Raw genomic sequence first — 27,841 nt, forward strand, 5'->3', positions numbered from 1 at the left:
CCTTTTACATCCGGTCTGGGGTCTGGCAAGAAAAGCTTCTGTACTAGAGGCAGAAGAAAGATAAAATGTCAAAGAACCACACATTCCTAGGATTCTGCTTATAGATGAGCTTCTTAAAATGTCAATTTTTTTTCTGATTATAATAGAAATATATGTTCATTATAGGAACTTTGGAAAATACAGAAAAGAAAGAAGGAGAAAAATCATCAATAATCAAATCACCCAAAGTAATAACTTTTGTTTGCATTCTGGTGTATTTTTTCCAACTTTTCCCCTTGTACTGTTTACACAGTTATGATCAATCTGTAAATAACAACTTTATATCCTGTTTATTTCACCGAACATATTTTTCTTCACATCCATCCCCTTTTCAGAGATACTATAAGTTTCCTAACTGCTCCACCGGTGCTGGGTATTTTCGTGGCACCCAACGTTTTCCACTGTAAACAACACTGTGATGAACATCCTTCTGCATAAATCTCTTTTTTTCTTGGTATTAAATTCTAAGACCTTAGATTACTGGGTATAAATGTTTTTAAGGCTCTTGATATATCCAGCTGTTTTGTTTTGTTTTGTTTCAATGATCTTTCTAGTGATCTACTCCTATAAGCAGTACAGAATATCTATCTTTTCGTTTCTTTCTTTTCTTTTTTTTTTGGTGAGGAAGATTGGCCCCGAGATAACATCTGTTGCCAATCTTCCTCTTTTTCCTTGAGGAAGACTGTTGCTGAGCTAACATCCGTGCCAATCTTCCTCTATTTTGTATGTGAGATGCCGCCACAGCATGGCTTGACGAGCAGTGTGTAGGTCCACACCTGGGATCCGAACCTGTGAACCCTGGGTTGCTGAAGTGGAGCATGCGAACTTAACCACTATAGCAATGGGCCGGCTCCCAGAATACCTATTTTAATTGCTTCCCTGCCAGCACAGAGTATCTTTAAGAGAAAGTTTTTAAATCTGAAAGGTGAAAAATGGTATCTCATTTTAATTTGCATCCTGTTGATTTCTAACGTGGTTGACTTTTTATTTCTTTTTAATTTTTTTGGTGACGAAGAATTGCCCTGAGCTAACATCTGTTGCCAATCCTCCTTTTTTTTTTTTTGGCTTGAGGAAGATTGGCCCTGAGCTAACACCTGTGCCAGTCTTCCTCTACTTTGTATGTGGGGCGCCTCCACAGCATGGCTGACGAGTGGAGTAGGTCCACACCTGGGATCTGAACCTGTGAACCCGGCCCCCAGAGTGGAGCACGTGGAACCTTAACAACTCGGCCACAGGGCCAGCCCCTGTGGTTGACTTTTTAAAAAATGATTGTTAACTAGCTATGTTTCCTTTTCTGAGAATTTTTTTTTTTAATATCCTTTGCCCATTTATTTACTGTTTTATTCATATGAGCTATGGCAAAAATATTAGCCTTTCCTCTGATATAAATGTTGTGAATACATTTTTTTTCTTTAAACAATTTGTTGTTTGCCTTTTAATTTTGGTCATCTTTCACACAGCTGAAGTTTTAAATTTTTTATGTGGTAAAATCTACACATTCTGTTTTTTTACGGCATTCCATTGCTTTGAAACTTAGAGAGTCCTCTCCCATGCAAAGCTGACTACAGAATTATCTATAATGAACTCTAGGCTTTTCATGTTTTGTTTAGTTTGCTTGGTTTTTAATAGAGTTAACTAGTTACTCCATCTGGAATTTATTTGTTACCCGGTAAGGAGTAAAATGCTAAACTGATTTTTCCTCCCTAAATAGCTAACTAATTATCCCAGGACCATTTACGGAGGAATAAATCTCTCCCACTCGTGTGTCAGTGCGGAGAAAGTCAGTATCTGCTTGTCTATAACTGCAAAGCTTCAAGGCTTGACACTCACACTACGAAACCCGGGTGAATGACCTCATCTACTCGGCTCCTGGGCAGTGAAGCCATGAAACGGAATAAAGAAAAACAGTTACCTTCTTCAGGGATTCAGGTAAAGATAGTAAATTGTATTCAAATCCAAAACAACCGTCCCCTGGTTTCTGCTTGGGGGAGTTCAGAGCGGGTCCCACGGGAGCTCTGCTCTAGGGATGGTCAGCGGGAACCGGACACCAAGGTCCCCAGGCAGAAAAGGGAGGTTGTAATGATCTGTTTCCAATTTTCCGCTGGTTTTAACCCAGCATACTCTCGGGCAGCTGACTAAATACTTCAGGGCACCAAGGTTTGATTACTTGCTGCAAAGTCGTGTAAAGAAGGGTGAAAGGTGAAGAGCCAGCAAGGAGGCTCTGGTGCGCGTCCTTCACGGGCGGCAGCGGTTCCCAGCCCCACTTACCGAATGCTCCTCCGAGTCAGACGTCTGGGAGGAGATGATGGGGTTAAAGCTGGTTGGGGACAAGGGGCCCAGTTTTTTCCTCATGGCTCGGATCTGCAGCAATGCCCGGAAGGCTGTGGGGAAGAAAAGAGGCGATCAGGACGTCCTGTGGCAGGAGTCAGGATGGACGGCAGCCCAGAGGGCAGCCGTGCCCCCTCCTCCGCGCGCTCCTCGGTTTGTGGTCCCAGCCGGCGGCTCCCGGGCTCACGCAGGCGGCAGATGGGGCAGTTGTTGGCCTGGTAGCGCAGGGTGTCTGCACAGGTGTTACACAGGCAGAGGTGGCGACACGGCAGGATCAAGGTGTCCCGGACATCCGACAGGCACACCACACACTCGGCACTGTTATCGCTCACTTCATCCTCAGCCACCTGGCCAGGGAGACAGAAATTCAGCCAATGACACAAAGACCTTCATGTCTCCTGCTTTCTGTACAAGGCAGCTTGCCCAAGAGCTGAGACAAGTAACAAGAACAAATCTGACATTTTCATTGGACTTTATAGTTTACCAAGGACATCCACACACTCAGTTTCACCTATTCTGGGAGCTGTTTGTCTCCAGCTCACCCTATGAGCTCAGCCCCGGTCCCCTGGGACAGTCTGAGCTGAAGTGGCCCGGGAGACCGAGAAGGGAAGGGAGAGGGCAAGGGAGCACCCTGCCAGGAAACCAAGTGAACGGGGCTCTGTGAAGAATGAGTCGAAACCCACCAAGTTTTTTCATTTCCAAAGTGATATAAGTATAATCCTCTGAAAGGAGGAACAAGAAAACACCTTTCTAGGACCCAACTGACTCCAGAGTTTGGCACGCTGAATTCCCAGATCCTGGCTTTATCAGAGACGTCCTCACTCTGCCTCCTGTGAAGAGGACATCCAGAATTTGGGGCAGAACTTGCCTTTGAATCTTGCGTGTTGTACTTGTTTTCAATTCCATAGATCTCCTGAAGGAGGTAGCTGACCCCATCTACCTGAAGAGCAAACAGACAAGTTCAAGGGCAGCCTGACTCCGGAACTCCCCCCCAGCCTCTCTGGTAACCAGGGACGACTGAGGCACAATGAAAAAAAGCAAAAGCCGAGATGAGTAAAGGATGCTTTATTTACTTCTGTTTTCTCTTTGAGAGGGGAAAGAAAACCAAATGTTTAATTCACCCACCATTATACCCAGCAGGGAACATAAAAGTCCACAAACACAGCAATAATCCTTGCTCACTCTTATGGACAGGTAAGAAACACGCGGACTAGAAAGAGGATGGAAGAGCACACATCAAAATATAAGCATGAGCTGTGTAACGAAGGTTAAGTTCAGACATCATAAACATAAGCCTGGGAGAGAGAAAGAAAGGAAGAGAGAGGAGAAGAAATGGGCAAGGAAAAGAGAGGAAGGGAAAAATGTAGAAGCAAGACCTTGAAGGACGGGCCGACGGGGCCCTGCCCCAGCCTCCAGCACACACAGTTACTCCCGTGGCCCCCGTTTCTTAAACCCCAGCTTCAGTGCTCAGTTGCACTCCCACTCGCCTGGGCTTCGCCGGTGCCAGAGCTGGCTCCCCTCGTGTCTTTGTGCGAGCCCACTCCTCTCCCCTGCCCCAGTGACCCCTCCCTAAGACCTGGCCTGTCACTGACTGCATTTGCCACTCTCAAGTTTGACACAGTCTGTTGCTAATGCCAATCTAGCAACAGGAAAATAGAGACACCTTTCTCCTTGAGCTGCCCGAGCCTTTCCATCCTATCCAGGCGTCCTGGAGAGCTAGGCCTCCCCATGAGGCCACTCACTGAGGCCCGGCCTTGCCCGGCAGTACCCAGGGAACAGGGTCTCTTTCCTCCTCTGCCTCTCTTACAGCTTGTTTTAACCTAGCGGTTATATTGGAAAGGACATTATCAACAAATTTATACTAAGATATTATTGGCTACAATTGACCTCATTAATCGGGGGAGCACTTAACCCAAAAGTATGAATAATGTAGAATTTCAGCCATCTACCACCCATCTGCAGGGGGCTGCCAATGCCACTGGCACTGCTCTCCTCTCCCCACCCTCCATGCCTCTCCTCCTGCCTCTGCAAGAGGGGAAAGAAAGTGCTGGCACACCGCAGGTGTTAGGACTTCCAGCAGACGTGTGCATACCTTGCTGATCGTTCTGGAAGGGGGCAGATGGCCAGCAAACTGAATTTTAGGAAAGCAATGGTGGGATAAATTCAGCCAAGGCTCTAACTGGCCCTGAATTAGACCCCAATACTTTATCCTTTAGCTTGAAATGTTTCTCACCCTGGCATTTTAAATAAAAAGAGTTCTCCTTAAACTTAATGTCAGGAGACAAATCTTGTCCTTTCATTTCTCAAGTCCTTTGCTGAGATAATGGCTGCCTCAACACCAACAATTCTGGAACAAAAAAGACACCAAAAATCAGTACTCCTTTAGGCCACCCAAGTAGTTTCTAACACACAAAAGCACGCCCTTCTTTTCTTTTCTTCTTTGATTAAAAACAAGGGGGTGGGAGGGAAAGAAGAGTGCTTAGCAAAAGAATTAAAAAAACCCACAACAACAAAAAAAGAGAGAGCGAAAGTAAGAAAGAAAGAAGGGGGGACGCCAACAGTCCTTGGCTCTCAAATACTTACGACTTGTTTCTGTTTGAGGGGCTTGACACAGAAAGTTCCATCCGTGTGCTGGAATGAAAACATGACAGTTATGACAAGGCAGGAGGGCAATAAGGCACCCATTTTTTTTTTTTTTTTTTTTGCTGAGGAAGATTTGCCCTGAGCTAACATCTGTGCAAATCTTCCTCTATTTTGTATGTGGGTCTCCACCACAGCATGGCTGCCAATGAGTGGTGTAGGTCTATGCCCGAGAACCAAACTCGGGCTGCAGAAGTGGAGTGCACAAACTTAACCACTAGGCCACAGGGCCGGCCCCAGATGTTCTTTTGTTACTTCTCTCAATTATGTGTGTTTTTGGACACCCACTGTGTGGGCTTACAGACTCCTAACACTGGAGGGGTCTTCCAAGAACCTAGCCCAACCCTTCCATTTTAAGAAGAAAAAATGAGGTCTAAGGGTTGAAGGCCATGCAGCACAGTGGTGGCAGAGCTGGAATTAGAGCCCATTGCAGCCCCCGTGGGTGCTCCTTCCCAGCCAGACCCTTCTGCTGGGCTCGGACAGCCAGCAAACAGGGATGCCATGTGTCCTCACATGAAAGAAAGAGTTAAACATCATAAAAATGTGAGGCCCTCTTAAGTCGCTCACTTACCTTTTCAAAAGTGCCCAGCAGTACATGGCAATGGCCAAAATACTCTGAAAGAAATAAAGGCACATGGAAGAAGAGGAAGAAAGCCAACCAATACACCTCGACCCACCGACCGTCCCCAAGTCCCCGAGATCTAGCAAACCATAGTTCTTGCTTTCACTAGAAGGGCCCATTATGGGACCCGAGGAGCTTGGGAACATGAGTGCAGGGGATGCAGAAACTGTCTGCCTGATACCCACAGAAGAGGCATGTTGTTCCCAGGCCCATGTGCCACAAAAGGGCAGTGTGTGCAGCAAGAGAAGACGGAAAGCGCCATACCGTCTCCTTCATCCACCACAGCGTGGACCACTAACGGATAAACTTCTCTGTCCAGATCGAAGCCAAGCTGAAGCGAAAGAAAAGAGAAGGAGAAGAAGAGGACTCAGCACTCTCATCAGAAAAGGAAATGTCAGGAAGGATTAACCTCATCTCTGACGCTCCTTCATCAACCTCGTAACCACCTAAGTCTGTTTAATCGAGGACCACCAGTTTCTTTTTTAAAAGTCTCACAGATGTAAAGCCCTCTAACCTGCAGGTTCTTTTCTCTGAACGTGACTTTCTCAAAATATCCTAGGCTAATGGGCTACTTTGGAATAGAAAAATGAGTGAGGTTAGGTGGATCAAAGTTACAAAACTGAAGGTGAGCGTGACCTTCGAGAGCCTGGGCGGTCCCTCTGCTGCCCGGGGTCCTAAGTAGCTCCCAGGCCCTTCTGGGTCTACGTGACGGACCTGCCCTGCATTTCGTCCCAGCAACCTGTCACCTCCACCAGAGGCAGCTCACCTCCTCCTCCGCCCAGTCGGAGGGGTCCACGGTGTGGGAGGGCAGGCAGAACTGCTGGCACACGCCTCGCTTGTAGTGCACCGTCTCCGACTGTAGGCTGTTGTCTTTGGGGATGTAGCTATTGATCAAAGCGGGCAGCAAAGCAAAGGTCAGTATCTAGCCCAGACGAGCTTGGGAATGTCATTAAGCTTATCTATTCAACCGGCACATCCACAGAAAGGTAGCTTAATGGATTTCTAACAGCATATTGAGGACCTGAAGGGCTACGCTGCCATCTGCCGCTGTACAAAGATAGCACAATTTGAAGGGAAAAGGTGAAAAAGTCGGGCTCTGCAGAAGAAGACCCAGATTCAGGAACCAGATCCCACTGGGTTGTAGAAAAAGAATGCTTTCCTCCAGGTGAGCATGTAAGGCATGAACCCTAACCTATCTGGGAAGGGAGCGGCCCACCTAGTCTCTTGCTCTTACCTGGCAATACCATTCTGGAACTCTTCAGTGGCCTGATAATAGATGGTGATGGCCACACGAGCGTCAGTGTCAAAGGTGAACTCCACGTTGTAGTGGACTTTGGCTCTGCTGGCCTCTTCTCCGGGGGCCTTCACTTCCTCAGCGCATCTAGCAAACCACGACAACTCAGCATTTTGGGGGGAGCAAATCAATATTTTAAAATTTATCTTTTTTTAATATACTGTGGAATTCCCTCCATGACCATCCCCGTAGGCCCACATCTTCATTCTGAATGATGGCAGAGACCTTCCTTACCACCACGGCTGGGCACGTGGGTTATTTCTGATATGTCACAGTGCTACACTCAACATCCTCATGCATTTGCCAGACTTTTTTGGGGTAGTTTTAATTCTAATCACAGTTGCTAACCCCATAGTTCAAATCAGCTTGTCACAAAAATCAGCAGCCCCGCTCCTTCCCTGTCCACCTCTGCAGAGGAGACCGCCTTTACCTGTTTCTCTGTCATTCTGGCGTTTACCTATGTGTGTCAAAATATCACGCTCAGGTCACTACTTCCTGGTTTTTCAGTTTTAGGCATTATCTATGGACTTCTTACTTTGGAAATACGCATTCCTTTCTCTCTCTTCACTCTGCCCCATACAGGTGCTCCCCCGCCCCCTGAGTCTCTTATTATATGACTTTGATAGTTCAGCACATGAGCGTCTATATTACTGTGATTATATCAGCATTTTCACAGCTTAGCCACAGAGTAATCTGCGATTATTTTTCTTTTCCTGCAAAGTTTTTTCTTATAGTCTGTGCTCATTTTGTTTATTTCACTTACTTCGTTTTCTATGTACTAACCACGAATTCAAACCCAAGCCCTCTGCTGGCTGAATAAATCTCTCGACGTTCAGATGCACCAGGTGTCCTATTTATTTCGTCTTCCTGCGGAGGTGCCTTCTGGAGCCTCTGACCTGCTCCACCTGAGCCCTGGGCCCTCTGTACCTGCCCACAGCCGCCCCCTGGCATCTCCCTCCACCGTCACCCTGATCAGTCCCTTTGGCCTCTCCTGGAGAACAGCATGCTTCCTGCCTCTCCCGGCTACCTCTTTCTCGGGTTACACTCTCATTGTAGTGGAGCGACTTCCCCAGCTCCCTGAAAATGGGTGTGTTGAAGGGATAAACTTCTCCAGAGATTTTATCCCACACTCACACTTCACTGACAGCCTGGCTGAGTAAAGAATTCGAGGCTGTAAATACTTTTAAACAGCCACTCCAAAGCCTTGCTGCATTATCTTTCAGCTTCCAGGGCCTTTCTCAAGGAGTAAGAAGCTATTCCCATCGCTGATGCTCTTTTCCTTTGCTGCAGACTCTCCTCTTTATCATCCACTGTGCTGGGCACTCGGTGGTCCTTTCAGTTTAGAGACTCCGACATTATGTATGTCATTGATGATTTCCTTCCTTCTAGAATCTCTTCTCTCTTTCTAGAACCATTAGTTGGATGTTGGACCCTCCAAACTGGTGCTCTATTCGTCACATCTTTCCTCTTCTATTTTCCATAACTCTGCCTTTTTGCACCACTTTCTAGAGTATTTCAACTTTTCTTCCTACATTCTACTGATTTTTTTTCATTTCCGCTACCATGTTTTTAATTTCTAAGAGCGTTTTTTGTTCCCTGAACTCTCCGTGTCATTGCGTCATGAAATAAGAAGACAATATCTTCTCTATGTCTCTGAGGCTACAAATCAAGTTTTCCTCTTCCTGCATAGTTTTTATTTCCACTTAGTTATTTTTTTCCTGTTTGTTTTGCCACTGTCTTTCATATTATAGGCGTTCCTCAAAAATCTTTGGTTGTCTGCTCATATTTAAGAAATATACGATCCCTGATGGAACTCTGGGTGCATAGCGGGGCTTGGGGACCCTAGGCTTCCCTGGGGCCCCTCTGGGTCTGTTGAGGAACCTCCAATGCCAGTCTCTTTGGTCTTCCCATCTGGGCGGGTCTGATTCCCCAGAGAGTAGTTTTCCTCTCTTCTGACAAAGGCCTGGCTGCCAGCATTCCGGGAGCAGCACAGGGGCAGGCTGGAGGACTCAGAATCCCGTGTGCCTAAATTCACTGAACCCCCTGGTTCAGTACTGAGTCCAGCCCTTAGCTGTACTTGGGCCCCCCAAATCCAGAGGGGCTCTCAAAGCCCTGAACGTTTCCAGGCAGAATCACCCGCCAGCCTTCTGCCGGGTATGGGAAGGGCGGTTCTGGCTGTGCAGTATGAGGGAGGAGAGCTGACTACCTCATAGGCAGACTTCCCACCACCTCTCCTCAGTTTTGCCTTCCGCCCCAATGTCCGGAGGTACCTGCACTGCCAGTGCCTGGGCCCGCTGGGGATACACAGCATAAATGGGCTGATTCTCAGCTTTTCCTTCTGCTCACTCAGGATTCTGATCTTTTGGGTTTACTCAGTTATTTAACATTCACCATCTGTTTCCAGCCTCTAAGATTTTGTTGCTGTTGCTCATTCTCCCAGTTCTTGTGGATTTATGCTTTGTAAAAATACTCTTATTATTATTTAGATGGGTTTTGAGAAGAAGCAAAAATAGTTCCATCTCCATTTTTACTTGAAAATGTGAGAATCAAAATTTACTCTATTCCCATAATCTCAGAAAAACAAAACAAAAACACCTTTCACCTTAACATTTATTGAACACCAGGTGTTTTCCCTTGCATTATCTCATTAATTTTGACAACAGCCATGAAAGGCAAGGTTTATTATCGCCATTTTACAGATGAGAAGCCTGAAGCTCAGAGACTTATTCACAGAGCATCCGTGGCGCTGGGAAGCTCACTGGTCTTCTGCTTCCGAGCCGGCTTCTCTCAGCACATCACGGCTGCTTCACTTAGCCTAGAGCTGCAGCCAGGCTGCCGCAGGGGCCGGGATCTCACAACGGCTCAGGCCCTAGAACCCGACTCCATCAAACACGTGAGCAGGTCGTATGTGATGAGAGAAACAGACGGACAGAGGAGCTGACAGCTGGCAGGCTCCTGAGGCCACATTCGCCTCAGTCTGTAGAAATCCTCCGCAGAGGGTGAATGCCCAGCTGAAGACTGTGCCGCAGCAAACGGGTGCCCTTTCTGGCTCCCTTGTCCCCGGAGTTGACCCAGGGGTGAGGAGTAGCTGGGGAAGCGGTTGAAAATTTCAGGGACAAATAAAATATAAAAAATTGAGAGAGACAGAAAATAGATAAGTGGCTGCTTAGGCCAGGAAGAGGGTTTTGGGGGAAAAGGGGAGTGATGTCTAATGAGTGTGGGGTTTCTTTTAGGGGTGATGAAAATGTCCTAAAATTTGGTAGCAGTGATATTGAACAACTCTGAATAACTAAAAACCACTGAAGTGTACACTTTAAATGTGTGACTTGTATGTGAATTATATCTCAATAAAGCTGTTGTACTAAAAAAATGATCAGAGAGAAATAAACTTCCTAATGTTAGTAAGGCTGATGTATACAAGCATAAAATGGTCTCTGAGTCATCCAGCTTGTTCATCCAGAAGAACTGGGGACCCCTCATTTGCCCTGACCAAATCTGTCTCCCCAGGGAACCAGTGAGCCTTAGCAGACAGACACGCCTCCTGGAGGGCAGCACCGGTTCACAAAGCACACTGTCTCGGGGACAACACAAACAAGGCAAATGTCGGTGATAATTAATATTGATGACAACGATGGAACGACAAACCCAGGACACTCTGAGCTCCTCAGAGGAAGGGCATATGAGGTTAAGAATAAATTAAAAATATAAATATAAGCAATAAAATAAGGACTTCATATTCCAAGTTCAGATATCCCAGTTTTACATAGGCTTGTTGAGGTATCTGCAAAATTCACTTTTTCCCTCAATAATTCTTCTTTTTAAAAAAAACTCATAAAATAGGGATAATAACAACAGCTTGCCAGAAAGTCAAAGTTCTTCACACAGTCTAGCACAGCTCTGACCAGTGGAGATGCGGAGAGACCTCCTCTCTGCGGAGAGGTGCTGCCGGCTGGGCCAGAGCAGCTCCCGTCCTGGTGGCCGGAGTCTCGGGCTCGGTCCGGCAGGAACTAGTCCGCCAGGGTCTCCGGGGAGGTGGCTGCCCTGCACGAAGGAGGGCACCTGCACCTGCCCAGCCCGGCCCAGCCAGGGACTTACTTGACGAGTCTTAGCGTGTCCTTTCGAATGTTGATCAGGCTTCTCAGAGTCTTCACTGGTTCTTGGGGAGGTGGGGCAGCATAAGGAAACTGTGTCAGAAAAAGAAGAGAAGGAGGTGTGTTTATAAAGACCCCTGACTGTCCCTCACTGGCCACGGCTTCCTGGCCGACGAGAGCAGCCTTCCGTGGTGAGGTGGGAAGGCGCCACTCTCCTGAGCCAGGATGCCGAGATCCGACACATCAAGTGAACGTGCTCAAGGTCACAGCTCGTGGTAGAACTGGGATTCCATTTGGCGTCAAAAGAGCTGGATTTATCTGCTTTTTCCATTCTATGAAGCTTAGTTGAGTCAGCATTCAAAATGGGGAGAACTAATAAAAACGCCTCCTGAAGTTCCAGATGCCAAAGGACACACTGTGGTCGAGTTAATCACAAAAGGCTTTTCCGTCTGACCTCAGACGACAGGGAGCCAGAGCTGCAAGGTTTTTCCTTCAGTGAAGCCCCACGGTGTCTTAGGAATTTAGGAACTGCAAATAAAAGAGAACCCCATCACGTGCACAGAGCCGAGGCCTGCCAACACGGAAGAACAAAGGTTCCCCGCAGCTGATCATAGAAAGCAGGGCTTTTAAAATGTTAGCCAAGGGCTCTTTCGGGCTCGTCAAAGGTTTACGGTTTGTCCATCATTTGCCTTACACTTCCACTCTCTTTCCCATTGAGACTGAAGATTTGGAGATCGGAGTTGATGATAATGAGGAGATAAGAAGAGGAAAACAGTAAAACACGTAATTGGGAATTGCTTTCAGAAGAGGAAGAATGATTTAAAATGTTCCCAGGAGTGTTCTAATGTTATTTTGGCAATAAACATTTTTTACATATAATTCACAGAAAACCTACTAGTCTTTGTAGCTTTGCCAAACTGTGGTACTCCGAGCTCTAGAAGCATCTGCCTCCTAGCGCTGGGATCCTGACACAGGACAGCGCACTATACTCCACCTGCGCCTTCAGAGATTTTTGCTGAATGTGGTTCTTTAACTTGGGGAACATAATTTAAACTGTGGTACGTCTGACTTTATGTGCTCACTGTGAGAGCTGATAACTCACGTGTATGGATGTGATGCTTAAGAAAACACACTCAATCTAAATTATGCACATTCAGATTACCCACTGTGTATTACACAGCAACGTTTTACTTTTTCATTGATACATTAAACATATCTTCTTTTTTTCCCAAGATTTCATTTTTCCTTCTTCTCCCCAAAGCTCCTGGTACATAGTTGTATATTTCTAGTTGTGGGTCCTCCTAGTAGTGGCGTGTGGGACGCCACCTCGGCATGGCCTGACGAGCGTTGCCATGTCCGCGCCCAGTATCCAAACTGGTAAAACCCTGGGCCAGTGAAGTGGAGTGCGCGAACTTAACCACTCAGCCATGGGGCCGGCCCCTGTTCTTTTAAAATATACACGTTTGGTTTTTCTAATTACAAAGCAATCCGTGTTCAAGCAGGAAACGTGGAAAACACAAAAAAGTACAAAATCAGCCATAATTTCATCACTCAGCAATGCCAAAGTTAACACCGCAGCATGTGTCTTTCCAGATAGGCACCCGTCCGTCCGTCCATCCATCCATCCGTCCATCCATCCGTCCATCTACCTACCTCTCTATCTGTACAAACTATACATACTACACTATAGTCTCCTTTTCACGTAGAAGGGCCTGGTAAACGATTTTTAAAGTTTATAATTTGACAGCATGACTACACACATTAGAAATAGGAGCATACTTTATTTAATCAATTCCATATTATTCGATGTTTTAAGTTGGTTTTACTTTTTTCTTTGCTGGTATAAATGCTGTAGAGGATGCCCGGTCCCTCATTTCTGCATGCTTGTTTGATTATTTCCTTAGGACCAATTCCTAGAAGTGGAATTACTGGATCAAAGAGTAAGCATATTTTTAAGACTTTTAAAAATATTTTGCCAAATTGTTCTCCAGAAAGCTGATTCCAATTTTACTCTCCTCCTAGCAGCGTATCAGGAGGGTTTTAGGCAGGAAAGCTGGAGTTCTAGTTCAGATCGCATCTGGGGCCCAGAATCCACCCCCACTTTCCTAGGCTGTCACACTAAAGGAATTTAAAACAATTTTAAAATAAGCTTAAGCAAAAAGTAATTAGTCAGGAAAATCTGACACAAATGCTAGTCTATGCTAAAGCCAAAATAAATGACTTTGGGATTAAAATTTTTTTCTGGAGTAGCAAAGTTAATCATATTCATTTGCACGGGTCCTTGGGAGTTGTCCATAACTCCTACCTGAGCTAAAAAAAAAAAAAAGACAAGACAGGTTCTTCTTTTACTCTTTGCCCCTTCTCCCCCATACCTCCCCAAAAAAAGAAAAACAAAAGGAGAGGAAAAAAACAAGTAGTGTTCTTCCATTTTGAACGTTACATTTGACAATAACTGGCAATGAAGCCCAGGTAACCAGCTCTCAGGGCAAGGTTTCGGTGGGATCAATTGTTTTTATGAGAACTATCCTTTGCAGTGTAATAAATCCACTCCTACAGTTTTGTTCTCCCTCCTTGCCCCCCAAAAAGAAAAGAGAACAATTGGAAATCTGTTTAGGAGAACCTAATCCTTTCTCGGCTCCTACCTACCAAAGCTTCTGTCTCGGGGGCCTTTCTTTCACCCAATCAGAGTCTACAGGCAACACTCAGTGCTAGGCCTAAGGAGATACTTCAAGTGGAAAGATAAGGTCCTGCTTTTCCAGGAAGCGACATTCTAAGGCAGACGACGTAGTTACACAAGTACTGTAAGATTACACAGAGAGAAATGCCACAAAAAGGGCAAATGTAAAGGATGTTATCACTTCTGACTGAGGGAATCAGGAAGGCTTCATGGCGGAGGTGGTATTTGATCTGGGATCTTGATGGATAAATGTAATCTGTAAGTTCAGAGATGACAGGAAGACAGAGAGAACAGCAGGAACAGAGGCAAATTGAAGAAAATATCTCTCGGCTCCTAGAGTCGTCTCCCCTCCCTCTCTAAACCAGCTTAGCCCATCATGACTCTTGAAGCTTATTTGTGATCTTCACTTTTAAAACGATCATTTATTGAGTGCTTACTATGTGCCAGGCACTGTGCTAAGCTCTTTACACACATTGCTTACTTATCCTTGGAACAATCCTGTGAGACAGAGATGGTTGTTCTCTTTTTGTAGATAATAAAGTTGAGGTATTAAGAGGTTCAAGTTTTAGCGAGCAGAATTGAGGTCTGAACACATTCTATCTCCACCTTTCCCTAAGATGCTCCTGGATACAGCTCCTTAATCCAGAGATGATTAAAGCATTAAAGTACTAGTTATTAAAAGGTCTGGAAACACAACCCTATGTCTTTGCTCGTTCTTTTTTCTTATCACGACATTGATGAACTTTTCTGCTTGCCTACAGCATCCTGCAGCATCGCCTTAATACACGCACCATCACTGAGTTATATTTAAAGCAAAAGAAGTACCTTATTTCAACTCACAACCAGAGACTTCATTCATATGCCTACACGTAAGGGTGACACGAAAGCTAAGTAATGTCTTCGTGGGACTGAGGGAGACAAAGCTCAGGACAGACTTGGGGCTGAGCATGTCCCTGAGGTAGCCGCTGCCCAGTCCATGGTGCTCAGAGTGGCTCCAGCAACTGTCTTCTCAGTTCACACCACAGAGCTTCTGCGTGCCTTCCTGTGGTCCTGGAGCCGTAGTTTTCTCAGCCCTCTGTCTACTGAGTTAGGGAGCGAGCGGTGACAAGGAAGACCAGATAGAGTCTTTTTCTCTTGGATGCAAGCGCACAACTAGGTCAGTAAACGGGAAGAAGTGGCCTTTTCTATCTTGTACACAACATGCCACTTGGCCCACAGATGAAGGAAGATAGCCAAGCCTTCTGCAAGGCATATCCTGACTACTTGCCTCAAGCTTCCCGTTCCTCAGACATCAGCCTGATGGATACCTAGATGCAGCTTCTAGAATTCTATTTCACTTTCCATAACGAAGATACGCTTTACGTAAAGACTAGCGAACAAAGAACAAAATGTGGTCTACGCATGTGTTCACAGACCAAACCTCATGGGTCAGTACCTTTACGACAGAGAATTAAGGCTCAGGTTCCTCCAGTCTATTCATCTAAGCAGAAAATGCTGCCCAAAGAAGGCCCCCTCAGTGGGGTAAAATGTGGGTAACTTGCAATTACAGCTTGGCCACTGCCCATCCATGGAAAAGGAGAACGTAGGGAAACGTTTACTGAGTACCTACTGTGTGCCAGGCATCACGCTGGGAACATTTTTTCATTTTACTTTGTTCTTTTTCATTTTCCTTTATTTAATTATGGTAAAATACATACAACACAAAATTTATCACCTTAACCATTTTTAAGCACACAGTTTGGTGGCATTAAGCACATTCATTCACGTGTCGTGTGTCCATGACCACCACCTAGCTTCAGTTTAGATACATTCTTATTTAATATTCTCAACACTAACGCATGTGTCTGCCAGGCCCATCAGATTGTAAGCTCCTGGAGGACAGTCTGATATGCAGAAGAACTAAGAAATATGTTGGTTGACTGAATAAAAGAAAAATGTCAGTATTAACATTCCCATTTTGCAGATAAAAGAACTGAGACACAAAAGATTCCTGTAATTATTGAGGGTCCCAGAGCGAATGAGTGGCAGGACCAGCATCTGAACCCAGAACCAGCATTTGAATCCAAAAGTCATGCTCTTTCTATTGCAGCTGTCCCGCCTACTGCAGAAGTCTCTGCGTTGTTCTGCTCCCAGGAGTGTTCCAGGAACCTGAGCAGAGTGTGGCTGGTCCGACAGCTAAACAATTCCTGTTCAGGTTCTGGAAGCTAGTCGAAACTCTCTGGAGTATACTCTTAGGCTTAGGCAGCAGTACATACAAAAGCATACCTAACGCCACACTCCTTTTAAGTGTTAACAGGAGAATCTAAGTTCTTCTCGGAGAGAAGGTCTCTTGGACCACAGCAGGACAAAATCCTTTTGTCTATAAGATCTAACAGCGCCTGCAGAAGACACAAATGCACACTCAGGGTGTGACGATGTCAGAGGACACTGCTGGCAGCTGCAGCAGACGCAGTGGGCATGTCAGTTCCTGTCCACCTTCTACCCAAGATGCTCAATCCGTGTTACTGATAGCTACTTCTAACGCACAGTGGCTTCCCCTCTAAATTATTTTCAAAGAACAGAGACATTCACCCATTCGTTCAACACCCTCACTGCGCCCTGAGTGCTGTGCTAGGCCCGGGTTCAGTGACGGACCAAGCACACTTCTCTGAGTTCTGTCTGTCAGGGGCCCAGAACCAGGACAGAGCCCACATCTGGTGCACTGCACCCAAGTATGCACCCTCCCAGGACTGGCCTGCTTGTGTTTGTGCTGAAACAAGCCCATATCTCAGAATAATTTAAATCCCAAACACCTCCAGCCCAGGAGCACAGCACCGCCTCAGGCAGAGGAGTGGGCCCCAGGGGGCTGCCAATCAAGGCCCTGGGTGAATACTGAGCGAGCCCCTCTTTAGCCTTGCATCCTGGTGTTCATCGATTTCCTTTGCAAAGCGCCACCTGGTGACCAAATGCGGAACTGCCAGTTTAAATGGAACGGAAGCGCCCACTGATTGTGTGTATGTGTGTACACACAGATACATACATGTCTGCATATACATATATATACAGATACATATATACCCCCATGACTGCACTCACACTTTTGTTGTAGAAAATATAGTCACAGTGCATATGAGATAATAGGATATGTTACTTCAGTTGTAAATTACTGGGTAATTTTCAGTAATCTGTAAAGAGGATTATAATCCATTCATAAAAATAAATAATTAACATTAATAAAAAGTTTTTCTAAAAGTACATAATTTGCTAACATTTGCTGTTAGATTCAGGCCTCATCATATGTACACAGCATCCCAGACTCGGCTACTTAGGAGCTCCTTCAAGTTGGCCCCATGGCCTTTTGACACGCTCATCGCTTTTGGGCACTTTCTGGCACCACAAGATATTCCAGGTTCATCTTGCGTTCTTCCTGTCCTCTCTCTAGAATTGATCATGTCTCCAAGGAGCCCTGGTTCCGTCTTAGAGAAGTCTACCTTATATAGTCATTTAGTCACTAAGCTTTTACTGACGAACATTTGGTCTGTTTCCAGTTTTTACTATTACAAACAAGGATGCAATGAACATTCCCTGAAAGGAAGCTTAATAGGAAAAAAAAGGGAAGTAAAAGAAAAACAAATTAGGGGCCGGCCCTGTGGCCGAGTGGTTAAGTTCGCACGCTCTGCTGTGGCAGCCCAGGGTTTCGCTGGTTCAGATCCTGGATGTGGACATGGCGCCGCTCATCAGGCCATTCTGAGGTGGTGTCCCACATGCCACAACTAGAAGGACCTGCAACTAAGATATACAACTATGTACCAGGGGGATTTGGGGAGATAAAGCAGAAAAAAAAAAAAAAGATTGGCAACAGTTGTTAGCTCAGGTGCCAATCTTTAAAAAAAAAAAGAAAAAGAAAAATTAATATGCACACACGCAGTTTTCACTTACGAGAAAAAAAGTTTCAAATGTGAAAAATCTGCTTCCAAAGAGAAAGGAAATTATTTTAGACAATTTATAATTAAAATAAAAAAGCACTCAGTTTATACATTAGCAGACATAATACTTGTGCCAAAGAATCAAATAATAGTTACTATGGAAACCAACATCTGGGGTCATATGAATAACTCGTTTACAGCCTGACATAAACCCTTTCTTTTATAGATTTTAGGGCTTTTATATTTAAATTTCAGTTCTTTTTTATTTGATGCCTGGTTATTTTCTCAGCTTTCTCAACTTCCTCTCTTGTCAGATACGCAGTGTGTCCAAGACTCACCAGCGGCTATTTTTAGACGGGTGATGCTTTAGAACATTTTCTCAGATCAGTGTCAAGGCAGAGCAGTTTAGTCTCTGTTTGAAGCCTGCAAAATGAATACAAATTTGCCTATTGAACCAGCTGCAGCCCTGAGACAGACTGTATTGTGCCCGCTGTAGACCAGAACGTCAATGAGCTATATTTACAGCGGTAAAACCCCTTTTCACTAATTTTCCATCCAATCCTCGCGGGGAGTCCATCACCAGTGTAGAAAGACTGATGATCGTGAAACTGACAAGATGTGAAAAGACAGACTTTTCACTCAAATCAAAGACGTAAGGGAGACACCAAGAGGGGGTCACAAGATGACCTCAACACAAAGATGCTCTGTGTTCAGGTTTGGTCACCAGAGGAATCGACCCAAGAAGGCGGTCTATAGTCTGTTAACTCCTCTGCTGGGTCCTCTGGCAGAGAGCACACAGGACCAATGTCCTGGCTATGTGTCACCACATCCAGTGTCGACCTTTCCCAAAATTAAACCTAGTATGAGTATGCCCAATTAACCACTTCTCTCTGTTCACCCTAACAGGAGATAAGAAGAGCATGAAAAATCTACTGCATTGTAAAATTGCACAGACCTCAGTTAATGACCATCGCAGACCCATTTTCTCCCTCTTCTTATGGGTTGGGCCTTGACTCATATGGTTTGGGGGTACCGAGACCAGGTAACACATCCAGGGCCACTCTGACATCAAATGCACCTATAGGGCTACGTGTACTGCTCTGACGATAAATGAAACCTACTCCACTTCTGGTTCCCCACTGATAAAAGGCCCTCACCAAGATGCAGGCCCCTCCTAGCAGGAAAAAGCTACCTTGTCCTTCTAAAATAATAGTGTCTTCCCGAAGACGAGCTGTTTTTAGACACAAAGGATTTTGTCTAACATCAGCTAATTTTAAGAAGAGTTAAAAGGAAAAAAGAAGAGCTTTTAGTAAAGCAGACACAGTCATCTTTTTCCTCTAGCAAGTTGGTAAATAATGACTAATGGTCAGAGAAACCCCTCCTTTCAGACAAGCACCCCATTCTAGATGCCTGACTTCCAGATTTCATCTGGTCAGGAGACTTATAACCCAGCTCACAAATAAGAATCCACTTTTAAGCAACAGATTTTGAGATGCCTGAAACTGTACGTAAAGAATGTGCCCAGAGAGGCAAGCACCAGTATCAGTCGAAATAGGTATTGAAAAATATTTTTAAAAAATATTTTTTTTTCCCCAAAGAAGCATATGAATGTTCTAATGCCACTAAGTGTTAGTTTTCTGGTCATTTTTAAACAGAGGCATTTTCAACAGGTCAGCTCCTAAGAAGGGCAAGTGGACCAAACTTCCCTGTTCCATATTTCAGAAACAAAAAACTGTAAGCTGGTCTTCAAGTTGAAAAACTCCAAGCTGTCCTGTGCCCCCACTGAAGCATATTGATCCTAAAACCATCTATGTAAGATGCAAGATCAGTGACGAGAGTCGTCAAATCTCCATCTCTCATATTCCAGAAAATAGGCTCGGAAGTCTACTACACTAGTAATCCCAGCTTTGGCTTAAGAAAAGAATAATAGTATGAAATACAGAAATAGTTAAGTTTATAAGCCAATCAAATACAGAATCCTAAGCCGGAGTAAGGCCTGTTACTTCGGCTACAGATTTGCAGATACAGCCCTAGGAAGAAGGCTATTACTCTGATCAGTAACCCTAATGAGACTTTACTTTCTTCAGCTAATCATTAAATACAGAAACACAATATAATTAGAACAAAACAGCATAAAATATAAACCTATGGCATATGTCTGATAGTTTTAATTTCTAAATTATTAATATTAAGATCTGTATTCTGTAGCTGATTTAACACAGTGATGTTTGCTCCATTTCGCCCTGCTGAGCTGCCCAAAGATGGGAGCGCCCTGATCATTCTGCAGTCACCTTCGAAGGCAAGGTTATATACGCCATTGAACTACTTTCTTCGGCTTATACAAAAGTCTAAGCTCATTTAAATACCATATATAATGAAAGCTAGAGCTAGAAGTATAACTACTATGTTCTAGATGGTGAATCTCAGAGATAAAATACAAACATCCACAACCAATCATGTTCAGAGGCCAACTCCAAGGTTAACTTATGTCACTGGCTCCTCTCTCCTCCTGTGTTCCATCCCCATCCCTTCCTTGGCCTCCTAACTGAGATCTCTGCATCTCTGCATGTCTGTCACCCATCACCTCTCAGTCGATTCTTTCAATCTCCACCCCGGGAGCCACATCCTTCAACGCTTCTGATTTTCCTCTTCTCAGCAACCACTTCTCTATGGCTCTTCCTCTTTTACTGATTTCCTGGAGGCTATGAGACCCTGGGCTTCTGATCATTTTTCAGGGCTTGTCAGAGGTGATTCCAGTTTGTCAAGAATAAGTAGGAGTCCTAGCATTAACTGTAAGCTTTCTAGGACTAAAAATAGCCAAGTTCCAAGGTTAAACATGGTACAAAGCAAAGATGGTGCAACAGATCATAATTCCCCAAGAAGCAATACATGGTCGTGTCTCCTAACATCCTTAGTCTGGCTCCTAGGTTTATAATTCTCAGCCTGGCCATTAATACAAGATTCTTTAATCACTAGTTAATAATCTGTCAAGAAAGCATAGCCTCTTTCATGTGTACATAGATGTTCACACACATACAGAGATGCAAAGATATCCAAAGTCATTCAAATGTATATTTATGTACCCATTTATGCATATATCCTTGTGTTTATATACATATTCATTCATTTGAGCCAGAGGCAGAGAAATACAATATTTAGCCTACGTTGCACTTTCTCTCTCTACCGTAAATTACTTAAAAACAGACTGGTCTAAAATTTTCTGCCCTCTTGCCAGCTAAATGAAGGATTTAGATTCTGAAAAAAAGAAAAGAAAGCACAGCCTCATCATTAAGTGGGAAGTCAAAAGTTCAGCAAGAGGATTTAGTGACTGGCTTCTAACAAATAAATTATGGAAAAGGAAAGATTTATAGTGTATAAACCTGACAGACACCACCTTGACCAAGTGATCAAGGTCGCCATTACCACTAATAAGTCAAGAGCTATTATGGACCTCTGATATGGTGCCGTGAGAAAGGCACTTACCTCTGTAGTATTCTTCCCCCAAATCTATAAGCTTGATCTAATCACAAGAAAATATCTGAAAACCCAAATTGAGGGAAGTTCTACAAAACACCTATCCAGTACATCTCAAAATTGTCAAGGTCATGAAAAATAACGAAAAACCACGAAATTGTCACAGATTCGAGGAGATGAAGGAGACAGGAGAAGATCCCAGGACTGAAAAAAGACATCAGTGGAAAAACTGGCGTAGTCCTAATAAAGTCTTAGTTTTTAAAAACAGTAAGGTACCTATGCTAATTTTCAGTTTGGATAAACGTACTATGGTTATGTAAGATGTTAACATTAGGGGAAGCTGGGTAAAAGGTATATGGGGATTCTCTACTATCTTCGCAATTCTTCTGTAAGTACAAAAAAAATTATTTAAAAAAATAAGCCCAGCAAGAGACATTCTGAGCTGAAATGGAAAGCAGAGGATCTCAAAGTGGAGGGTGTAGGTCTTGGCTCTTGTACTACTGATTGTGTGATTTTAGACAAATCGCTGTATCCTGCTGTCTCTACTTCCTTACCAGTAAATATGCTTCACAATAGCTACCTCATAACTGGTGAGATTAGAGGCTGTACTAATCAAGGTCCAATGGGGAAGACGGAAACCATACCAGTTATTTTAATAGAGAGAATTTAATATAAGGAACTGGTTAAACAGGTATTGGAGAACTAAAACATGAAAAGGGGACATCGAGCTGACAGAGAGAGGAACTGCAGGAAGCAGCTGCCACCCCTAGGGCTGAGAGAGCAAAGGGGAAAGGTTGGGGTTATCAGATCTTAGAGGCCAAGTGAAGCTGCGACTCAGATTTCCTACTGCCCCCCTCACGCCTTCCAGCCCTGCAGGCCCTCTAGAGCCCCCTGTTGGCAGAGCAGCGCGGCTGGCAGAGTCCCTGCTCCAGCACCACCCGGCTGAGTTTAGCGGGCCGTTCGGGGCTGAGAGACAACAACTTAACTGTTAACCGCGAAATAACTTGGCAGACTGTAAATGTTACCCACGGGTGACGATTATTATAATTTCTTCTATTAAGTGCCTAGGCTAAGTGCGTGCTCTGTCTCTCTTTAAAAAGTATTTTACCGTGTGAGTTAGCGGAGGATATATACGTTTTTGGTGTCACCAGCATTTAAAATTGCCATGGATGGTAAATATGGCTAGGGACTACATTCTATTCTATAATTATAGCAACCGTTCCGGCAAAGCTCGTTTATCACGGCTGCCTTCTAAAGATAAAGCGTATGTCTGATTAATTTCTGTAATAGTAGGGCTACTATTTTAGTTGATTGGCCTGGTAAGACCATTTTAGAGAATGAAATAAGTGGGCTGCTTAGGGATGCTATTTTCGTGCAACCAATTGTCAAGCTATTTGACTCAGAAGTCTTTGACTTTTATAGACCTTGGTAGAACAGTTTCATTACAATTTACGGCCACTACATATCTCTTTAAGAGCTGAAAAAGTTAACCAAATTTTTCTTTGAATTGTGACACCACTAAGTACAGTTTCCCGTAAGTTGGGGTGTAGAATGACAACAGGAAACAGAGGTGAGAGTGTGCACACTTAGTTTCAGTATGTTTCAAAGAAATTTCGAGGAAATTCCTACGACACAGATGCTCTAGCTTCTCTGGTCAGTACCATAGCAGTTCTTTGTGCTCTGGGTTGTTAAGAAACAGCATCAAACAACAATCTCAACGTCCCAGTGTTTAGTGGCGCTTTCCAAGTCAGCAAAGCCCATGTCATAAAGTTCCCGTCCCAGAGCCTCTGGAAGACTATATCTACACTTCATTCATCATTTTCCCCATGTGTGTATGTGTGGATGTGTCTGATCTTCCCATGAGATTATAAACTTGAGGTCAAAACCCATGTTAGACTCATCTTGGCAGTACCCAGAGTGATGAGGCCAGCACACGCAGAAAACAGAAATGGTTATCAGTAGGATGATATATGAAGAAGATCTTCCGGAGAGGACAGCATGTGCCCACAGTGACTCTCCAGATTTTTAATATTTGCCCCTCAGACTAAATGGCAGGCTGGCGCTATTGATGCTCACAAAATACCTGAAAGACACAGACTGCCAGGTGGTTTTTTTGTTTTGTTTTGTTTTTGTGTTTTTTTTTGAGGAAGACTAGCCCTGAGCTAATATCTGCCAATCCTCCTCTTTTTGCTGAGGAAGCCTGCTAACGTCCGTGCCCATCTTCCTCTACTTTATATGTGGGACGCCTACCACAGCATGGCGTGCCAAGCGGTGCCATGTCTGCACTCGGGATCCGAACTGGTGAACCCCCGGCCGCCGAAGCAGAACGTGCGCACTTAACCGCTGCGCCACCGGGGCCGGCCCCAACCATGTGTTTTTTAATAAAGGGTTTGTGGAGCAATGTATATTAAGTTTAACGAGGAGCTAAGACCCTCTGCTCCTGCCAGTGAGCTGTGTGTAAGACTGGAGAATGAAAATGAAACGATTCAATAAAATGAGTATGCCACCAGGAGCTGGGAGACCCAGGTTCTTGCCTCGGTTCTCACGCATGTTGATAAGTGAGACCTCGGATGAGTAATTTGAGGTCTCTGGGCATCCGTTTCCTCATGTGTAAAATGGGATTTACAGCCCTTGTCTATCTCATAGGGTGATTAAGATCGAGTAAAAAATGCTTTAAAAATCATACAGTGCTATGAAAATATAGGTTATCATTAGTGATCATTAGTGATTATCATTAGTGATAATGTTATCTTCTTCTACCTGTAATGCAATTTCGAATACTTGGAAAAAGAATGTACAAACGAAATATCAGCAATTAGATAATTATCTCTTATCTATGAGTCTCAAAGCACTTGGAGTAAATACAATTAGGACATATCTCACTTTGTTGTGACCCAGGAGAATTATTGTCAATATGCCACATACTCTATTGGAATTCCACCTCTTGGGAACAGCAAACTCCCCTGGAGACATATAAACTCTTAGCATAGTGACTGGAAGGCTCTTTGAGATTCTCAGTTTATGATTAGAAGGAAATGGAAGACACTCTCTCAAGTAAAATGCAGACTCAGCAAGCCTGCCTATTGTCTGGTGTGACCATGGTGGTGTAATATCAGTGACTTCTGCAACGTGATCCCAAACAATCACGAGCCGTTGGAGAAAAGAAAGCGCAGGTCTGAGGCAGACGGCTTCTGTCCTGGGGTGAGACCCACGCACCGCTGCTGGGGAGCTGGGACTGATGACTCTGGCTGAGGGCCACTGATGCAGGAGCAACCCTGACCTGCAGCCCCTCCCATAGTATGTGCACACACAGCGTATGCACCTCTTGGTGGCCCACACCCACAAGCAGGGGATCCCTGGGCTACGTGGAGACCAAGACTCAGAGAAGCACTGGCAAGTCTACCGACCACCCCTCCTTTCCAAGACATATTCTTTTTCTTTTTAAAGTCAGGTTTATTGAGATAAAATTTACATCCTGTAAAACACAGCCTTTTTAGTGTACGGTTCTACGAATTTTGACAGACACATATAGTTACATAACCACCATCACAATCAAGATACGGAACATTTCCATCACCCCCAAAACGTTCCTTCGTGCCCTTTTGTAGTCGATTCCTCCCTCCAGCCCCAGTCCTTGGCAATCATTGACCTCTTTCCTAGCCCTATAGTTTTGCCCTTTCCGGAACGACAAGATACTTTCTTTACAACGCTTAAATAAAGCAGCCAAAGGCCTCATTCAACTCACACAGATCACTGTGCGTTCAGCTGCCATAGGAGCCTCCCGTGTGTATTAGGAGGCGAGAGCCAGCGTCTGATGGGTGGGAAAGGCAGCAAAATTCACCAGAGCGTGAGATGACTGCGAGCTCCACTGAAGGCCGCACGTGTCTTAGTGAGGAGGGAAGTGACTCTTTCAAATCCAAAGACAAAGACTTCTTCTTCTTCTTTTTTTTTTGTGAGGAAGATTGGCCCTGAGCTAACATCTGTTGCCAATCTTCCTCTTTTTGCTTGAGGAAGATTGTTGCTGAGCTAACACCTGTGCCAATCTTCCTCTATTTTTTGTATGTGAGATGCCGCCACAGCATGGCTTGATGAGCGGTGTATAGGCCCGCCCCCAGGATCTGAACCTGCCAACTCCAGGCCACAGAAGCAAAGTGCACGAATTTAACCACTATGCCACTGAGCTGGCCCCACAGACCTCTTATTTTAAATTGTCTCTCTATAAATATCCTGGTTCCCTCTTCCACGATTGCATAGTACTAGACACAACTAGATTTCCTTCCAGGTTAGATGAACTTCTGGTATTAAAAGAAAACATAAATTACTGTAGCTGAAACAATATATGATTAATAGGAAAATTCTGTTAAGCTAAAAAGCTTGAGTTTCAAGAGAAGGTTCTTCTTCCATCTTGTCAGTCTAGGCTTGACCTCACACTGAGTTATTTTGTGTCTGGAAAAATACTGAAGTTTTACTGAATTCTGCAAGAATCACTCATGAGCTTCCTGCACAACTTCAGGCTAACACAAAGGAAAGCACAAAGAATGTATGAATGCAAAAAAGGGACAATTAAGAGCCCCCTGGCAAACCCAGAGCGAGGGAAAGTGCAGATTACCCTCTAGCCCAACACATCACATTATTTTGAAAATATTTTAAAATTTTTACAGAAGGAAAATCCTTGTCTTGTAATTTTAAAGCCTAAATTATATTGCTTATTCATTCCTTTTCTACTCTATGTAATAAATTATATATATATTATATCTTATATTTTATGTATATAAGTAAATCTGTATAAGGGGTTAGTTATCAAATTTTGAGATGTAGTTTGGAGAAATGTAGAAAATTAAAAGTTAAACAGTGCTTCCCCGCTCCCATCTGCCCAGATTCAAAAATCCGCAGCAATGAATGTAAAGACCTATCGTAGGCCTCCCAATCAACCTGACAGAATAAATACACCCATTTACCTCTGCTTCCTTCTGAATTCCCACTGAAACAACGGTAAAGGGACTGAAAAAGAAAAAAGTGTAAAGCCACAAGAACAAAGAAAATGGGAGAGGAAATGGTAACGAAAAGTTGGAAGCTGAAACACACACAGACAAGTGGAAACTGATTTAGGAGAACAGAAAAGGCTGACGTCTCAAACAGCAGAAACATTCACGCCCAGAGCCCCAGAAAGGCTTAGGAATTGGAGGCAGCAGGTCTTCCTAAAGCTGGGGTGCAGTGAGGCTGGAAAGAGGAGACTGGGAAAGTCTGCATGAAAAGCATTTAGACTCCGAGATCTTTTCCCAGACACCATGTGGCCAGGAGACCACCTGTCCCCTCTGTAACAGAAGATTGGATGTCTACCAGAGAGGAAGTCAGAGGACTGACCCAGGGACACCGGGCACAGCCCAGGGCGAGGGAGCCCTTCTGAAAACAGGGTGAAGCCAAGGCCTCCACACCGAGGCTTGGTGAGACCTCCCCAGCCTCTTCCCCCCTCGCCTGCCAGGATGCTTGGCAGTCAGACTTAGTACCCACTCCCCTGAGCCCCATCCCCAAGCTGGACACGAGTGGAGTCCTCACTGGAGAAACTAGATACGGTCACCTGATTTCTGACAAAGGTGCTGCTGAATGCAGCAGGGAAAAGGATGGAGGGTCTTTTCAATAGTCGGTGCTGGATCAATTTAAAAAAAGAAAAAGGAAAAAAAGAACCTCGGCCCCTACTGCACATCATACCTCAAATCAATTCCGGGTGGATGCAATCCTAAACTCGAAAGGTAAAACAACACTATGAGAGGAAAACCAGAGCATCTTCATGATTTGGTACTGGAAAGATTTCTTAAAGAGGATACAAAAAGTGCTACCATATAAGAAGAAAATGGATACATTGGACTATATCAATATTTAGAACTTCTGTTCAACTAAAGATACCACTAAGGGAGTGAAAAGGCAAGCAGACACTGGGAGAAGATATTTGCTACACACTTATCTGAGAAAGGACTCATATTTCCTTAATATTTCCTTACTAAGAGAGAAAGAGCAGATAAGCTAACAGAAAAGATTTGAACGGCCACCTCACAGAGGAGGAATCCAAACGGCCAATAAGTGTATGTAAAGAGGCTTGACCTCATGAGTCATCAGGAAAATGAAAACTAATTCTACGTACCCACCAGAACGGCTAAAATGAAAACGATGGAAAGTACTAGGTGCTGAGGCTCGAAGCCCTGCTGGTGGGAATAAATTGGGTATAATTGCTTAGAAAACTGTTTAGCAGCATCCACTATATCAGTCTCTGTGCCCCAGCAATGCCACTCCCGGGGACATTCCTAACATGCACGCACATACTGGTGTGTACACATATAAACACACGTAGGAGAATGTTCACAGCAGCTCTATTCATAATAGCTAGAACGCCAAATGCCCCCCATCAACCGGGGGGATGAACTGTGGCATACTCACAACTGGAATACTATACCACAATGAGAACGACCACAATGTGCAATGGCATAAATAAGTCTCACAAACATTCTGAGTCAAAGGAAGGGACATAAATGGCACGTGTTGCACTGTTCCACTTACATAAATCAAACCAGGAGAGAAGTCAGGACAGTGGTTACCTTGGGGTGGAGGCAGTGATTGGAAGTGGGTACCAGGGGAGCTTCGGGGCTGGCCATGTGCTATTTCTTGATCTGGATGCTGGTCACAGAGCTGTGTTCACTTTGTGAAAAACAACTGTACATGTATGATTTGTCGCCTTTCAGTATACCTGTCATACTTCGATAAAGATCATTTTTAAAA

The 27,841-nt window shown here is 44.4% G+C and overlaps 1 protein-coding gene and 1 long non-coding RNA gene across 6 annotated transcripts in view; one reads left to right on the plus strand and one right to left on the minus strand.

The window, feature by feature from the left end:
• RNF157 (ring finger protein 157) overlaps nucleotides 1-27,841 on the minus strand; it is a 68,960-nt gene that overhangs the window by 13,167 nt on the left and 27,952 nt on the right. For 4 of the 5 annotated variants that reach the window (XM_046676687.1, XM_046676688.1, XM_046676690.1 and 1 more), the window contains exons 3-11: nucleotides 11,019-11,107; nucleotides 6,864-7,010; nucleotides 6,396-6,513; nucleotides 5,894-5,960; nucleotides 5,579-5,622; nucleotides 4,951-4,998; nucleotides 3,236-3,307; nucleotides 2,555-2,714; nucleotides 2,308-2,420 (exon numbers count right to left, since the gene is read on the minus strand). In XM_046676687.1, the coding sequence (XP_046532643.1) occupies nucleotides 2,308-2,420; nucleotides 2,555-2,714; nucleotides 3,236-3,307; nucleotides 4,951-4,998; nucleotides 5,579-5,622; nucleotides 5,894-5,960; nucleotides 6,396-6,513; nucleotides 6,864-7,010; nucleotides 11,019-11,107 (858 nt within the window). Of the gene's footprint in view, nucleotides 1-2,307; nucleotides 2,421-2,554; nucleotides 2,715-3,235; nucleotides 3,308-4,950; nucleotides 4,999-5,578; nucleotides 5,623-5,893; nucleotides 5,961-6,395; nucleotides 6,514-6,863; nucleotides 7,011-11,018; nucleotides 11,108-27,660; nucleotides 27,761-27,841 lie in introns of all 5 variants that reach the window. The other variant, XM_046676691.1, reaches the window with a different exon arrangement.
• Nucleotides 1,352-3,439, plus strand: LOC124247434 (uncharacterized). Its single transcript, XR_006890725.1, has 2 exons — nucleotides 1,352-1,968; nucleotides 3,276-3,439. It is a non-coding gene; the product is annotated as an uncharacterized LOC124247434 (long non-coding RNA).

This window comes from Equus quagga, chromosome 11, assembly GCF_021613505.1.
Source record: "Equus quagga isolate Etosha38 chromosome 11, UCLA_HA_Equagga_1.0, whole genome shotgun sequence".
Taxonomy (NCBI): domain Eukaryota; kingdom Metazoa; phylum Chordata; class Mammalia; order Perissodactyla; family Equidae; genus Equus; species Equus quagga.